The sequence below is a fragment of the Giraffa tippelskirchi genome, chromosome 10, assembly GCF_054371585.1.
Source record: "Giraffa tippelskirchi isolate mGirTip1 chromosome 10, T2T-mGirTip1v1.2.pri, whole genome shotgun sequence".
In the NCBI taxonomy this organism is placed as follows: domain Eukaryota; kingdom Metazoa; phylum Chordata; class Mammalia; order Artiodactyla; family Giraffidae; genus Giraffa; species Giraffa tippelskirchi.
The window spans coordinates 58421669-58435944 of record NC_137284.1 but is presented as its reverse complement, the minus strand read 5'-3'; the positions used below and the strand labels follow the sequence as shown (position 1 = coordinate 58435944).

General features: G+C 37.4%; 1 protein-coding gene across 1 annotated transcript in view; it reads left to right on the top strand.

Moving 5' to 3' along the window:
* CALCR (calcitonin receptor) overlaps nt 1-14276 on the top strand; it is a 113209-nt gene that overhangs the window by 76498 nt on the left and 22435 nt on the right. Inside the window, exons 6-8 of the mRNA XM_081531466.1 lie at nt 2164-2276; nt 4505-4596; nt 12679-12805. Coding sequence (XP_081387592.1) covers nt 2164-2276; nt 4505-4596; nt 12679-12805 — 332 coding nt within the window. The remainder of the gene's footprint in view (nt 1-2163; nt 2277-4504; nt 4597-12678; nt 12806-14276) is intronic.

The following is a 14276-nucleotide window of genomic DNA, read 5'->3' as shown; positions in this document are numbered from 1 at the left end:
GGGGTGTTTGGTTTAGAAAGGGAAGTCAGAGGAGACATAGCCATCTGTCAAATATTGAAAGATTTGCCAGGTAGAAGAAGACAATTTCTTTTTTTTTAATATTTATTTTTGATTGATTGATGATTGTTTTGCAATATTGGCTCATTTCTGTCATACATCCACATAAATTAACCATAATATACATATGTCCCTTCCCTCTTGAGCTCCCTCCACCTCCCACCGTTCCCACCCATCTAGGTTATTACAGAGTCCCACTTTGAGTTCCTTGAGTCATACAGCAAATTCCCATTGGCTGTCTATTTACATATGTTAGTGTATATACATCCATGCTACTGTCTCCATTTATCTCACCCTCTCCCAGAAGAGGACAAATTCTTGATAACTGCAACAGTTAGAACTGGGAAATGCCTAGATCCATGTAGCACAGTAGTAAAGAATCTGCCTGCCAATGCAGGAGGCATGAAAGACAGGGGTTCAATCCCTGGGTCAGGAAGACCTCCTGGAGGAGAAAATGGCAACCCACTCAAGTATTCTTGCTTGGAGAATCCCATGGACAGAGGAGCTGGGAAGATTATAGTCCTGCTGCTGCTAAGTCACTTCAGTCATGTCTGACTCTGTGCGACCCCATAGACAGCAGCCCACCAGGCTCCCCCGTCCCTGGGATTCTACAGGCAAGAACACTGGAGTGGGTTGCCATTTCCTTCTCCAAGGCATGAAAGTGAAAAGGGAAAGTGAAGTTGCTCAGTCGTGTCCGACTCTTCGCGACCCCATGGACTGCAGCCTACCAGGCTCCTCCGTCCATGGGATTTTCCAGGCAAGACTACTGGAGTGGGGTGCCATTGTCCAAGGGGTCGCAAAAGAGTTGGACATGACTGAACCATGCATACACACAGACTTGAGTTAATTCCAAATAAAACATATTTACTACAGTGCTGCCCATGATTGGAAGGTTCTCAGGAGGATCACCCTCCTCCATAAAACACATTGCCATATGTAGCTATGTAACTTTGTAAAAACTAAATTATATTCATTCAAGAAAACAAAACTACTTCCTAACAAGATGTTAAAAATAAAATGCTGCATTACAAACCCCTTCTTTAAAATTGCAAATCATTAACTAAATCACTGACCAGTTTTCAACATCAATTTTTCTCTGTTGACTAGTGCTGACCCTTTTGGAAACTGTTGGTTTCCAGTGGTGGTCCTTTAAATAATTTTTGTCCAATGGCAGTCACAGCAAATTCACAATTTAAAATGTTTCTTAATATTGAAACAGATAATTCTAATAGGTGCTTTAAAATTCCTTTGTTGGGGGGAAAAAAGGGGCTTTTGGTCCATTTTAAATCATTGTTGGAGTAGACATACAAACAAGTCTACAGTTTTCAGTTTAAATCTTGTGCTCAATTTGGTAGTATGTGTTTCAGTCATACAATGAAAAATTGTGAATTTTACCTGAAAAACTGCCAAAGATAAAATAATTTTCGTACTAGCTCATAGCATGTTGATTTGACTAACCAAAACTTCTAATAGAAAATTATTTTAAATGTTATTAGATCTCAGTAATAATTCACCAAATACATTTTTTACCATGAGTTGTTTCCTTAACCTTTAAAACAATAACAGATATTAGTATATGATTCTGATTTCCATATTCTTGTATTTAAAAAAAAAAACATGAGAAGTCATATGTAAAACGGTTTTCCATAAGCTTTACACCTTTGCAATGAAGAACAATGCTACAAAAATACTACTGCTATGAAATTATCAAAAATCAAAACTATGTAAGGGTTGCAAACACACTGATAAAACCTCCTTTCATATTTTACCAATTTACCATTCAGGGTTGCTCTATGATCTATCTCTAAGGCAATAAACACATTAAGGAGGCACTTTGGAGAGCTAGAAAAAGTTGAATAACTCAGAATAAGTTTGGCAATGTAAAATGGAGATAGCAATGCTTCACCTGGCTTTGCTGAAGCTAAATTTAAGCAATGCATATTAAAGCATCTTGTGTAATGCATGGTTCCTGGTTGTCTCTATTGACTTCTACTCACATTCAGGTTCTATAAAGTGATTAACCCTTTGGAATGGCTCTTAAGCTTTAATTTATTGTTTTTCCTTCTTGCGATTTTGAGATAATAATAAGTTCTGTTTCACTAACAGAAAAAGTTACAAAGTATTGTGAGGAAGATGGGGTTTGGTACATGCATCCTGAGAGCAACATTTCCTGGTCCAACTATACCATGTGTAACGCTTTCACCCCTGAGAAAATGCAGGTAGGTTCTATTGCACATTTCAATATTAGAGGAGAATGCCATTATCTATACATGGAAATGTATGCCTAATGGTAAAACACCTGCTACCAAGAAGCCAACCTATTTTGTAGAAGGAAATCAGATAATGACCTGTCAATTCTGGGGAGTTTAGGGAGTGGCGCTGGAGAAAACGACGCTTTACTTCTCGGTTGGCACTCCGTGACAGTTCCCTGAGCGTGTGAAACAGGCCATTTATGACAAGGGGAATGTGTCCCTGGAGCAAATGATGGGGTTCCCTACAATACCAGACATTAGGCAGCATTTTCAAGAACTCCCTTAGCAGTTCCCTTCTGGAAGGGTTCCAGAGCTACAGATTTCTCTGCAAGTCACCAGCTAACAATTGACCACTCTCTGTCCTGAGAGGTCCATGACAGTTTTGCTATCAAGCCTTGAACAAACCCTTAAGAATGGAGCTTCTCATCAGCCCACTGATATGAGTGCAGCTGTTTATTTTTGTGGAAATCCATTCTAATTTGTTACTTCTTGTGGTTTACTGTTAAATAGCTTTATTATCTCTGCTTAGAAACATTTAAGCCAGTGGGGTGGGTGGTGGGAAGTAGCCAGTAGATAACTATCCCTTTCTTCAGGTTCTTCAGAAATCTGAAAAGATCACCAAATCTGCCACCAGCATCCTCTCCCCACAGGGCTGGGAGAAACCATGGGTCAGCGTTGAGTCATACAGGGCTTCTCTGGGCAGCCCTGGTGGCTGCCAACGAAACAATTGTTTCCTTCAAGGATAGGCCTGTATGCTAAATACTAAGTCGAAAGCTACAAACACATCAGTGCTTTTGTTTTCTATAAAGCTTTCAAGTATAGAAAACTTTCCTGTCATTAAAACACAATAAAAAACAACTAAACAAGATGAATAGATAGTTTAGAGACCAGATGACTAGAGGGACATCTCAGCAAAGGCTGAGGGCACCAAAGCCAGTTATAGCATTTTGTGTACGAGTTTTTCATCTCTCTTGGGTCTTTTTTTTTTTCCCCTTGATCAGTCTTGCTAAGAGGTATTGAAATTATTTTTAAGAACTAGATTTTGTCTTCGAGCCACTCAGTATATATTTTTCAAGTTCTCTTTATTATTTAAGTTTAATTTTCTTTAGATAGAAATTTAGGTCATTGATTTTCGATCTTCTCATATATGCATTTTAGTCTTTAAACTTCCCTCTGTGTACAACTTCATCTGTATCCAAAAAGTTTTGGTATGTCATTGTGAGTTCTTCTTTGATACAATGGTCATTTAGAAATACATTTTTACTTTTTAACAATATGAGGGTATTTTTTAAGTTATCTTTTTATTAATGATTTCTAGAGTATGATGGTCAGTGAATATCCAACCTAAGATTTTAACTGAAATATATTCATTTGCTCTACTGACTAGTATATGTCAATTTGGATAGTCTTTGTGCTTTTGAAAAGAATGGGCATTCTGTAGATGTTGTGTGCAATGTTTATTGTATGTGAATTAGTAAAATCTGTTGATCGTGTTGTTCAAATCTTCAAATCTATAGATTGATTTTTCCTCCCTGTGTTCATTCTGTTGATGACTAGGAGTTGTCAGTTTTCGCTTTATGCTCTCTGTGGCTTGAGTTTATATTATTAGGTGCATAGAAATTTAGTATTTGCTGGGTCATCCTGACTTAACGTCTATAGAGTTTTATAATTTCACACCGGTTTTCTTGTGGTTAGTGTTTACCTGGGTCATCTTTTCACAACCTTTCAGATCCAATATTTCTGTATGCCTGTGCTAAATGATGTTCCTTACAGCAGCATGTAATTGCTTTAAAAATCGTCTAGTCCAACCACATTATTTTAAAGATGAGGACTACTGCAGTCTGGGAAAGTAAAGTGACTGGACCTATGAGAGTCACACAAACACTTAATGACAATATTCTGAGTAAAAAGCACTGTGATGAACCCAGTCTTATATTCTTCCCACCGTGTCATGCATATTCTAGTTTAACTGATAGTCTTATAATATCAGTTATGATAGTTAATCCATTAATCCAATTTATAATTCAATATAATTTAATTCTCTGAAATATTTATAATTATAGTAGATTTTTTTTAAAGGAGGAAAACCGTTGTCAATTTACGTTACTTAAATAGAAACTATTTTCCCTCTTCTATAATACTTTATTCACGTGTTTGTCTTTGTAACTGCTTTGCTTTTCTTCCTGCGGTTCCAGAGCGCGTACATTCTGTACTACCTGGCTATCGTGGGTCATTCGATGTCGATGGTCACCTTGGTGATTTCCCTGGCGATTTTCATGCTTGTTAGGTACGTACGCTTATAGCATCTGCCTTGTATTTTCTCTTAGGTGCTAAAATAAGTGGTATAGGGCCAGAGGGCTGGGCACGAGAAAGTCAGCAGATGACATGATGTGTGCCACTGGGAGTCTTGGAGTAGCAAGAAAAATGAAATTAATTAAAAATATGCTTTTTAACCCTATCTTTGAGGAAGAATAGGATGGATTCATATAATTTTCAAAGGCAATATACCTCCTTCCCAAAATGAAATAATCCTGTGAGCCTGTAGATACACTACATTAACATGGTCAAGTTCCACTTACCACAGCTAAGCTGTCATGAAGCATTGAGGAAAGAATCTTCCTCCTTTTTTTTTTTACCCCCACTCTGAAATATGGAGGCCATGGCCACAAGCTCAAACACACCCTGCTTAATTGGGAATTGTATTGTAAGTGGACTGGGCCAGAAGAGAAGTGGGGCTGGTAAGGCTCCAATCATGTTCATCCATGAAAGGAAGTCTCTTTTGGCCTTGACTCACTCAGCCAGAGTCAAGGACAGTTTCTTGAAGAGGATGGCCTGTTGCCAAGTGTCAGTTTTTTGCCCCTGCACCCCTACCATTGTTAGCTGAAATTCTCTTCTAAGAACTGTAAGAAACAAAATTCCAATGAGGGTTTCTATTCGGAGGTTGTGTCCATACAAATGATTGCATTACCAATTGCAAAATGATTAAGTTGATTTAGACACTGATTTTACACTAACAGAGAATTTAAAACACTGATTCTGTATTTTTAGAAATGACCACAATGTATGTGAGATAGTAACATATGTTAAATTTGGTCCTAAAAACATCCTAAATTTAGTGTCATTTCTATAGGTCAAAGTCAGGAGGCACTGTGTTACTCTTTCATGAGAATTCTAACTTCTACACTACCATGGTATTTCCTTCCACTGATACTTGTTTAGTGATATTATACAAATGACTAAGAAAACCTCATAGACACAGACCTCAAATAATTCTCCACACTTAGAAGATGTGAGATATAATTAAATGTATAGTGATTTGTATACAGAATAACAGAATCTTAAATTGACTTTTGTTCACATATTGCCATAATAATGCTAGACAAAATTAAACCAAGGAATCACTTGTAAATACACCCTTAACATAAGTATTATTTTTCCGTGATCCTGTTTTTAATCTTTGTCTATAACTTACATCATAATCACATATTATATATGTCTATATCTTATATCATCAAAATTTATGTTGACTAAGCAATATAACTAAATACCAACTTTTTGTTAACTAAATAGCAAATAATAGTATAAATAAGCAGAAAATGAGTTTCTTCCACATATGGTTGAACAGGAGGAAGACTGATAAAGCAACAAGACATGAGGGATTCATTATTAGCATAATTTTTTCAATTATAATGATTCAGGATACAGCAGAGAAAACACATAGCATGATTAATCTTTGAATGTCTGTTCATTTTTCAACTACACTTGACCACAATGCAAAAAATATATCACCGTGGCTCTCAGATAACGTTGATTAAAAAGTCTACCACTAAAAGTCTATTCTTTAATTTTTTTAATATAACCATAAGAAAATTCAAAGAAAAGGCCCCAACAATTTGCAACTGTGCAACTAAATGTATGCAGGACTTTAAACATGAAAAAAAAATGTCAAGGGAACATTTTTCTCCTGTCGCTTAAATGAGTGATGAGGTATGAAAACCAAATCAGCAAAGAAAGTAGGGGTGTTCTTTCAATAATTATTTCTCTATGAAACCACTAAAGATGGGTGTTTAAAAGTGCAGCACATAAGCAAAGTGAAATATTTCTCAATTCCAGTTAGTCCCAAAGCAAAATTAATCTGGTAAAAATCTTTGAGTGTGACGGCAGACTGTCTAGGAAGCACCAATTTTTGCCCTTACCATCTCTTCTTTCAAGAACCTACCAAAGAGCAACTTAAGTCTTTGGAGGAAAACACATCTTATTGAGGTAGAATCTGGATACAATGATGGGAAGACAAACTGAAATACCTGGTTCTCCAGGGTACACACAGTAAGAGGTGACTAGGGTATGAAGAACACCATATTCAAATCCAAAAGCAGTCATGTCTGATTTTTGTACCTGTTCTTAATCTTACCTTAAATTTCCCCAAACTAAAAATATCAAGGCTATCTGTTTTTCCTAAAGTACATTTCTGGGAATTTCCTGGTGGTTAGAACTCCATACTTCCACTGCCAGGGACATGGGTTTGATCCCTGGTTGAGGAACTAAGATCCCCACAAGTCATGCAGCATGGCTAAAAATAAGTAAATAAAGTACGTTTCTGATTCTTCACCTTTTTTCTTACATTTGGATCTCAGAAATTCAAAATGATTGTGAAAATAAAAGGTAACTGATCTATGACTACATTTTTCTCTTTTAGAAATATTTTTCTAGATTTTTTTCAAACACTCAATATCACCCTTGTGATAGTAACTGTATATTATAACGGGAGGCTTTACAATTTATGTACTTAAATGGCATCATCAGTGTGAAACTTGAGCAAGATCTAATCATCACTCCCTTGCTTAATTCTGCATGTCCAGGGTTGAGTTATTTAGAAAAAATCCAAATAATCCATTTCATAAAAGTTTCATGAAACCAAAATGAGAAGTTACACCCAGCTCCACTTCTGAGACCTAATGCCCTATTCACAATCATCCCATTGAAATTTCACTCGAATTTCGCAAAATGTGCTTTCTAGGGTCTATAACAAGGAATAACTCTGCAAGTGTCTTACTCAAACCAGCAGGCCAGAAAGGCCTGCAGAAGAATTTAAACTTACTGAATATACGGGAGCCTGTGAACAGCCAATACTTGGTGAAAAATCCTGAGACATTACTCAGAATGAGATCGTTAAGGCATGCCACTAATCTTAACGTGATTTTATTCTGAGCATGCAGGAGAAGATAAAACGCAGGACTATGTAACTCTGAGACAAACAAGAATTATGTTCCCTGTGCTATTGGGAATGAATGTATAAATGTATATAAAGTCTTTGTTATTTTAAAAGAACAAAATTGAACTTCTATGCCCCTTCAAGATACAGGAAAATTTTTTCAGTGATTTAAATCATAGAAAAGGCAACACTAAAGATCTTAACTGAATAAAAATGGCAGAGTTAAAAGAATGTTCAGGATGATATGCTGGTCACCTCTGATCCACCAGTTTAAGGTTTAAGGTAGCCCCGTTAGTATGACATTTGTTTTAGGACATTCACTGGGAAAAATAGGAGCAATACCAGGGAGAGGAATTAAACAGAAACATCAGATTAGTTAATCAAGACTCCTTGCTACTAAATGCCAAGAGTAATTGTCTGTAAGAGAGTTAAAGTAAAATACCCTTAGAGAAGACTGGCTTATGAAAGTCATGCAAGTGGACATTTGTGTTTGTTTTCTGATTATTTTAAGCAAGTTTGCAATAAATTCACTTATCTCTTTAGTACCATTTATAATTTATCAACTTACATTTCTGCAGAACCATTCTAAACACTGAAACATCTCACTGATTTCTCTTAAGGAAGGTCCAATAATAGAACATTCGTTAACCTCCATTTTGACTGCTTAGTATCCATGCATTGCTGATTGTTAAATATTGTGAATATCAATTACTCTTGCCTGAAAGTATATGTTGGTATGTAGAGGTATATTTTGAAAGAGGAATGTCTTCGTCACATTCCATTCTCTGTATTACATTGGCTATATTGGCAAAACAAAAAAGGAGGGGGGGTGTTCCACTGGGACCTCCAAAAGGAATATTGATTCCTCTATTACTCAGTATTCCCTGTTATTCTATTTCACATCTTTATAGAGGATGGATAGATAACTCTTTGTCTTGTATAGTATCTTATTTTACATCTCTGGCTATTCCTCCAGAGAAACCATTAAATCAATGGCTGCAAAAATAGTGTCCTTTCTCCCAACCCACCCCAAAGATAACATGTCTTGGCACATGTTCACTCATAGACCAGTAGTAATAAGGAAAAGAGGCAGAAATCATAATTGAAAGGGAGTTCCTTAAGGGTAAAGATTTTGTGCTAAATTCAAAGATACGAAGTCCCTTGTCAGGTAGGCAAGATGTATAATGTTTTGAATTTTTCTAAGAGTTTTAACATTCTACTTCAGTCTGTTTCCCATTCCCTTCTTCCCTCATTCCTCTTGTTCATCATTAACAAGGTATGATATCTACGTAAATGAAAACTTTTAAAATTGACCTTTGTCCCTGTGATATCAAACTGATTTATACAATCTGAAAGACTCAAGGCAAATATTAAATACCTTCTCATACAACTTCAAGATTCCCCCAAGCACACATATACATACATAGGATACCAGTAACTTGGAACAGTTTTTAATGTGACAGATTTATGCCAGGTAAATTAAAATTATGAAAGTGACATTTGGCTTTGGCTTTAAAGTGTGACATCTTGAGATTCATATGAAAGTAAATCATTATCTCATCATCATATGTGAGTGACACCTTGACTGGGCCAAGACAGGAGTAGATTATGTTGTCTTATCCTCCCACTCTTGGAGAATTTACAGTACTTATGGTTCCCTGTCACTCAGAGTAAGCAATGTCCTGTCCATCTAAATACTTATTTTTTTATCAAGAGGAATAAAATACAGCTACCATCTGGTTCATCCTGTTTCCACTAAAGACATTACAGGTCTGACAGGAAAATGACTGCTTCTCTCATGTTCATTCAAGCAACAGGATATTTGTATTGAGAACAATTAAACACATCATTTCTTAAGTTCAAGTAATCCTCTTGAATATCCTATACTTCTCTTTCAGAACATTTATTATAATAGTAAATAATTATGTAATATATAAGGTCCCTGAAGGCAGCAGCTGTTTTGTTCACCCATACATCCCAGGCATCTACAAGAAGGTTTGAATCAGAGTGGATACATAGTAATACATGTTAGATTATTAAAAGAATTTTAATAAATTTAAAGTACCTTCAACTCACTTCAGAAAACAGATTGTAAATGTCAAGTAAGTGTAATAAAATTTTTAAAACTCAGTGAGCAGAAAGTATTGAAATCTTCAAGAAACAGAGATTTGTTTCTTGAAACTGTTTCTTGAAGAACTTGTTTCAAATTAAGTCATATTCTTACTTTGGAACTTAACAGTTTATCCAGCTTTAAGGCATCATTTTCTCATTGTGTGCCTAGTGTAAATAATACATTTACATAATGTGAACGACAGGATAATGTCCAATATTAGTTAATTTAAGAATCTGGCAAATGTTCAATATGATACAAAGTGTGAAATATGAGATCATCTAGCATTTGATGTTAATTCTCTGAAGTACTGGAAAACTGTTCAGTGGTCACGGCTCACAGAAGAAAAGTGCTATTTTGTAAAGATTTTTAGTGCAAAAAAAAGAGTATTAAACCCTACCATATGTCAGACCCTCTCCTCCTAGGTATACAAAACAAATACCTTTGTCAGTAGGTCCACTGGAGAAGGGATAGGCTACCCCTCCAGTATTCTTCAGAGAAGGCAGTGGCATCCCACTCCAGTACTCTTGCCTGGAAAATTCCATGGACGGAGGAGCCTAGTAGGCTTCGGTCCATGGGCTTGGGAAGAGTCAGACACGACTGAGCGACTTCACTTTCACTTTTCACTTAAATGTATTGGAGAAGGAAATGGCAACCCACTCCAGCGTTCTTGCCTGGAGAATCCCAGGGACGGAGGAGCCCGGTGTGCTGCCGTCTCTAGGGTCACACAGAGTTGGACACGACTAAAGCGACTTACCAGCCAGTATTCTTGGGCTTCCCTGGTGGCTCAGCTGGTAAAGAATCCGCCTGCAATGTGGGAAACCTGGGTTCAATCCCTGGTTTGGGAAGATCCCTGGAGAAGGGAAAGGTTACCCACTCCAGTATTCTGGCCTGGAGAATTCCATGGACTGTATAGTCCATAGGGTCGCAAAGAGTCAGACACGACTGAGCGACTTTCACTTAAGCAAATACATGGCAGAAGATAGTAAATGTTAAGAAGAAAAATAAAATGGGGATACAAGTGGCCCCATAAGCTTGAAGTAGAGGAAGCATATTTTATTCGGGGCAGTTCTAGTTTATACAGGAGACTGAACATTAACCAGTTCTGTAAGCTAATGTCCATCGGCAGATTTTTGAACTCTGCTCAGTCCAAAGAAAATTAGGCATGAGAGTAACAATGCTGAAGGATTCATTCATCCATACTCCTCAGTTCTGCATAATGTCAACTGTTGTTGGTTTAAGCCAGACTGAATCCAATAATGAGACCACAGATATTTGCCTCCCAGGGAGAAGTATTATAAAGTGCTATTATGACTACATGAAAAATGGCAGGTCACAGGTTTAACAGTTGCTTTATGGAAGAACTTATGCAGTATAAATGGGCGTGATAAATTTCTACTTAAAGTCTTAAATTTGCATCCTAAAGTACTATTATAAAACCAGTTAGGTTCAGTTTATTTAACAAAATTTTCTGCTGCTACATAAAATAGCACATGGTAGTGTGTGTGTGTGAGAGAGAGAAAGTTCTTCTCTAAACCCCATCTTTACCATTGGCTACCTCCTGCATTTTACCCCTGCTCAACAAGTTGAGAATTTAAGAATATTATGTATTAACTGTTTACTAATGCCTGTACTTCCTGTATAGTTGAAAAGTGTAGCCACAATAATCAAAATATGCTCTTCTCACAGATCCCTCATGGCTTAAACCTATTTTTCACTATAGATAATTGACAACTCATTTTCTTTTGATTTGAAAATATAGGAAAGCATTTCCATTGTCATTTCTCCCCAGAATTTTCTTGTCAAAATGCCTGGAATTCTAGCTTTATTCCATGAAGATTTTTTAGGAGTAGTTACTATGATCAATCATTGGCATCATTAACCGAACATTAATGTTAAAGTCCTCACATTATGTTAAATGTTCTTTGACTGGATCAAATATGTTAAACATGAGGTTTTAATTCATCTAGGATAATCACTCCAATTTTGTACAGCCCCCCTGCAGGCTCTCTCCATTTGCATCAAAAAGTGAAATAGGATATTTAAACTAATGTTCCTTTATGTGAACATTCACACAAATACACATGTAGCAATTTAGGAAGTGGAGGAGAGGAGCATGGAAAACCCAGCAAACTGTTAAGTACCCCAGAGGTGGGGCAGAACTGTGCCAAGGAGCAGAGCACTGGGAGCAATCCCAGGCCCAAACCACACTGTGCCCCAGCACAGCATCAAATCTGAGAATTCTCTGAGCTCCACCATCAGGAGGACATGGAAGAGAGGAGCCGTAGAGTTGATTCTAGTTGGAATACGAGAAATTAGAAGGCATCAAAAGAAATGGTGAGGGGACTTCCTGGAAATCCAGTGGTTTGGACTTCACTTTCCAGTGCAGGGAGTGCAGCTTCGATCCCTGGTCAGGGAACTAAGATTCCGCTTGCCTCACTACCAAGACACCAGAACATAAACAGAAGCCCCATTGTAACAGACTCAGTAAAGATTTAAAAAATGGCCCACATCCAGAAGAGAAAAAAAGAGATGATGAGAGAGAAGGATGACAGGAGACTTAAGAAAATCAGCCTATGTGAGGGGCCAAGGACATGGATTCAGTCAGGCTGTCAGGCAGCCTTGGTGCTGACTTTAAGCTCTTCTTTCCCATTTGCCACTCAACTTCTGGCAGATTACATCAGTGGAGAGTTGATTTTTCCTCTGAAGCACCACTCTAAACCCTAATAGTTTCTCTTAGAAAAGTTCTTCTCAATTAATTTTATGACATTTGTTATAATTAAAATTGATTTTTATCCCTCACTCTTTTAGTTATTGTAGGAAGTCACCCAGAAAATTGAAAACTGTGAGTTAGCACAACTGGAAGACAGTCTAAAAATCAGGCAGAAAGGTACTAATGAATTTTAAAAGATGGGACCAGCCTCATTTATATGTTCTTTCATCTACTGCTAAAGAGAAGATTTAAAATATTACTAAATAAGGTTTCTTTTCCAGGAGCATCACTATTTTGGCACTGGTTAATGCTTTCTCTTCCTTTTGCCTTCCAGGAGCCTTAGCTGCCAGCGGGTGACTCTGCATAAGAACATGTTTCTGACCTATGTTCTGAACTCGATCATCATCATCATCCACCTGGTTGAAGTGGTCCCCAATGGAGAGCTCGTGAAAAGGGATCCGGTAGGCACTGCATGATTTGTTTTTAATTTTATTTTTAAAGATACAGTATCTGTAACTGGGCTTCCCAGGTGGTTCAGTGGTAAAGAATCCACCTGCCAATACAAGAGACGCAAGTTCAATCCCTGGGTTGGGAAGATCCCCTGGAGAAGGAAATGGCAACCCACTCCAGTATTCTTGCCTGGAGAATCCCATGAACAGAGGAACCTGGCAGGCTACAGGCCATGGGGTCACTTGAGTCAGACATGACTTGGCAACTAAACAACAACCTCTGTAACTAGTGAACATGGTGTCATTGTCTTACGTAAGCAGCTGTTTACATATATAATAATAGTTACTTTTACAGTTGAGTTTTGCATTAAGGCATATCATCCCTGTGTAATTTTTGGAGATATCAGTTATATGCTATAGTAAAGGGCTGGAAATAATTAAGTTATAGCCAAATAAGATTTATACTATCAATCATGAATTGTCATGACTAATAAATAATTTACTAACATCTAAGGGAAGTTCACTGAGCACATATACTAGGTGTTATAAAGCAGTGCTTTGTGATGGCCCCGGTGTGTCACTAATGGTTACAGGTGTGCATAGGTATTAATTGCTCATATTCTGGGGCCTGAATGGTCTTGGGCCAGTCACTTCAACTGTAATGCATTTACTCTAGTGGTTCTTAGAAATTTTATCATGGTAAAATTTAAAATTTTTAAAATTATCATAAATTTTTTATGTCTGCATGACTTTAAAAAAGGTTTACATGTCCCTAGTTCACACACTCTCACCTCCCAGTCTCTGCTGGTGGCCCCCATGAACTGTGCCTAGCCAGAAACGAGAGCGTAAGGAAGCCCTAAAGGACACGTGCAGACCAGTTTCTCTGGGTCCTGAAGCAGAGTAGAGACCTCATTTGAAAGCACAAACAGAAGTTATCCAGCACACAATGAATGGCCATGGGATATTTTCTTTCTTTCTTTCTTTTTTTTTGTTTCTCTGCTTAACTGTGTTATGCAAGCATCTGTAGATAGCCTCATCTTTCAGAACTGGCACTTGATGGCTTTGCCAACCCAATGACAAAAATGCGTGAAATCTGCCCAGAGCGTGCATCCTGTGTGACAGTGGAATGGCATGGGAAAGCAGCTTAATCTGGCTTCTAATGGATCCACAGTGTTAATAACCTTTGCAGTGTGAATACATCCAGGAAGGCATTATGATCTATCTTTTCAAAACATGGCATCTGTGATTGGGACAGAGTCCTGTCTTAGGTGCAGAATGGGTTTTATCTTGAAGAGTTTCCTTTTTTTCGTGTCAACTGATTTTAATAAAAGTATTCTCATGTCACTTAATCCTCACAAGACCCCCGTGAAGAGTGGATATTATCCCCTTTATTAACTGAGTAAATAGAGGTTTGGTGAAAGCACATGTCCTCCACACTATGGGTCATTAGAGGTGGGTTTGACCCTAGACCTGTCTCACACTG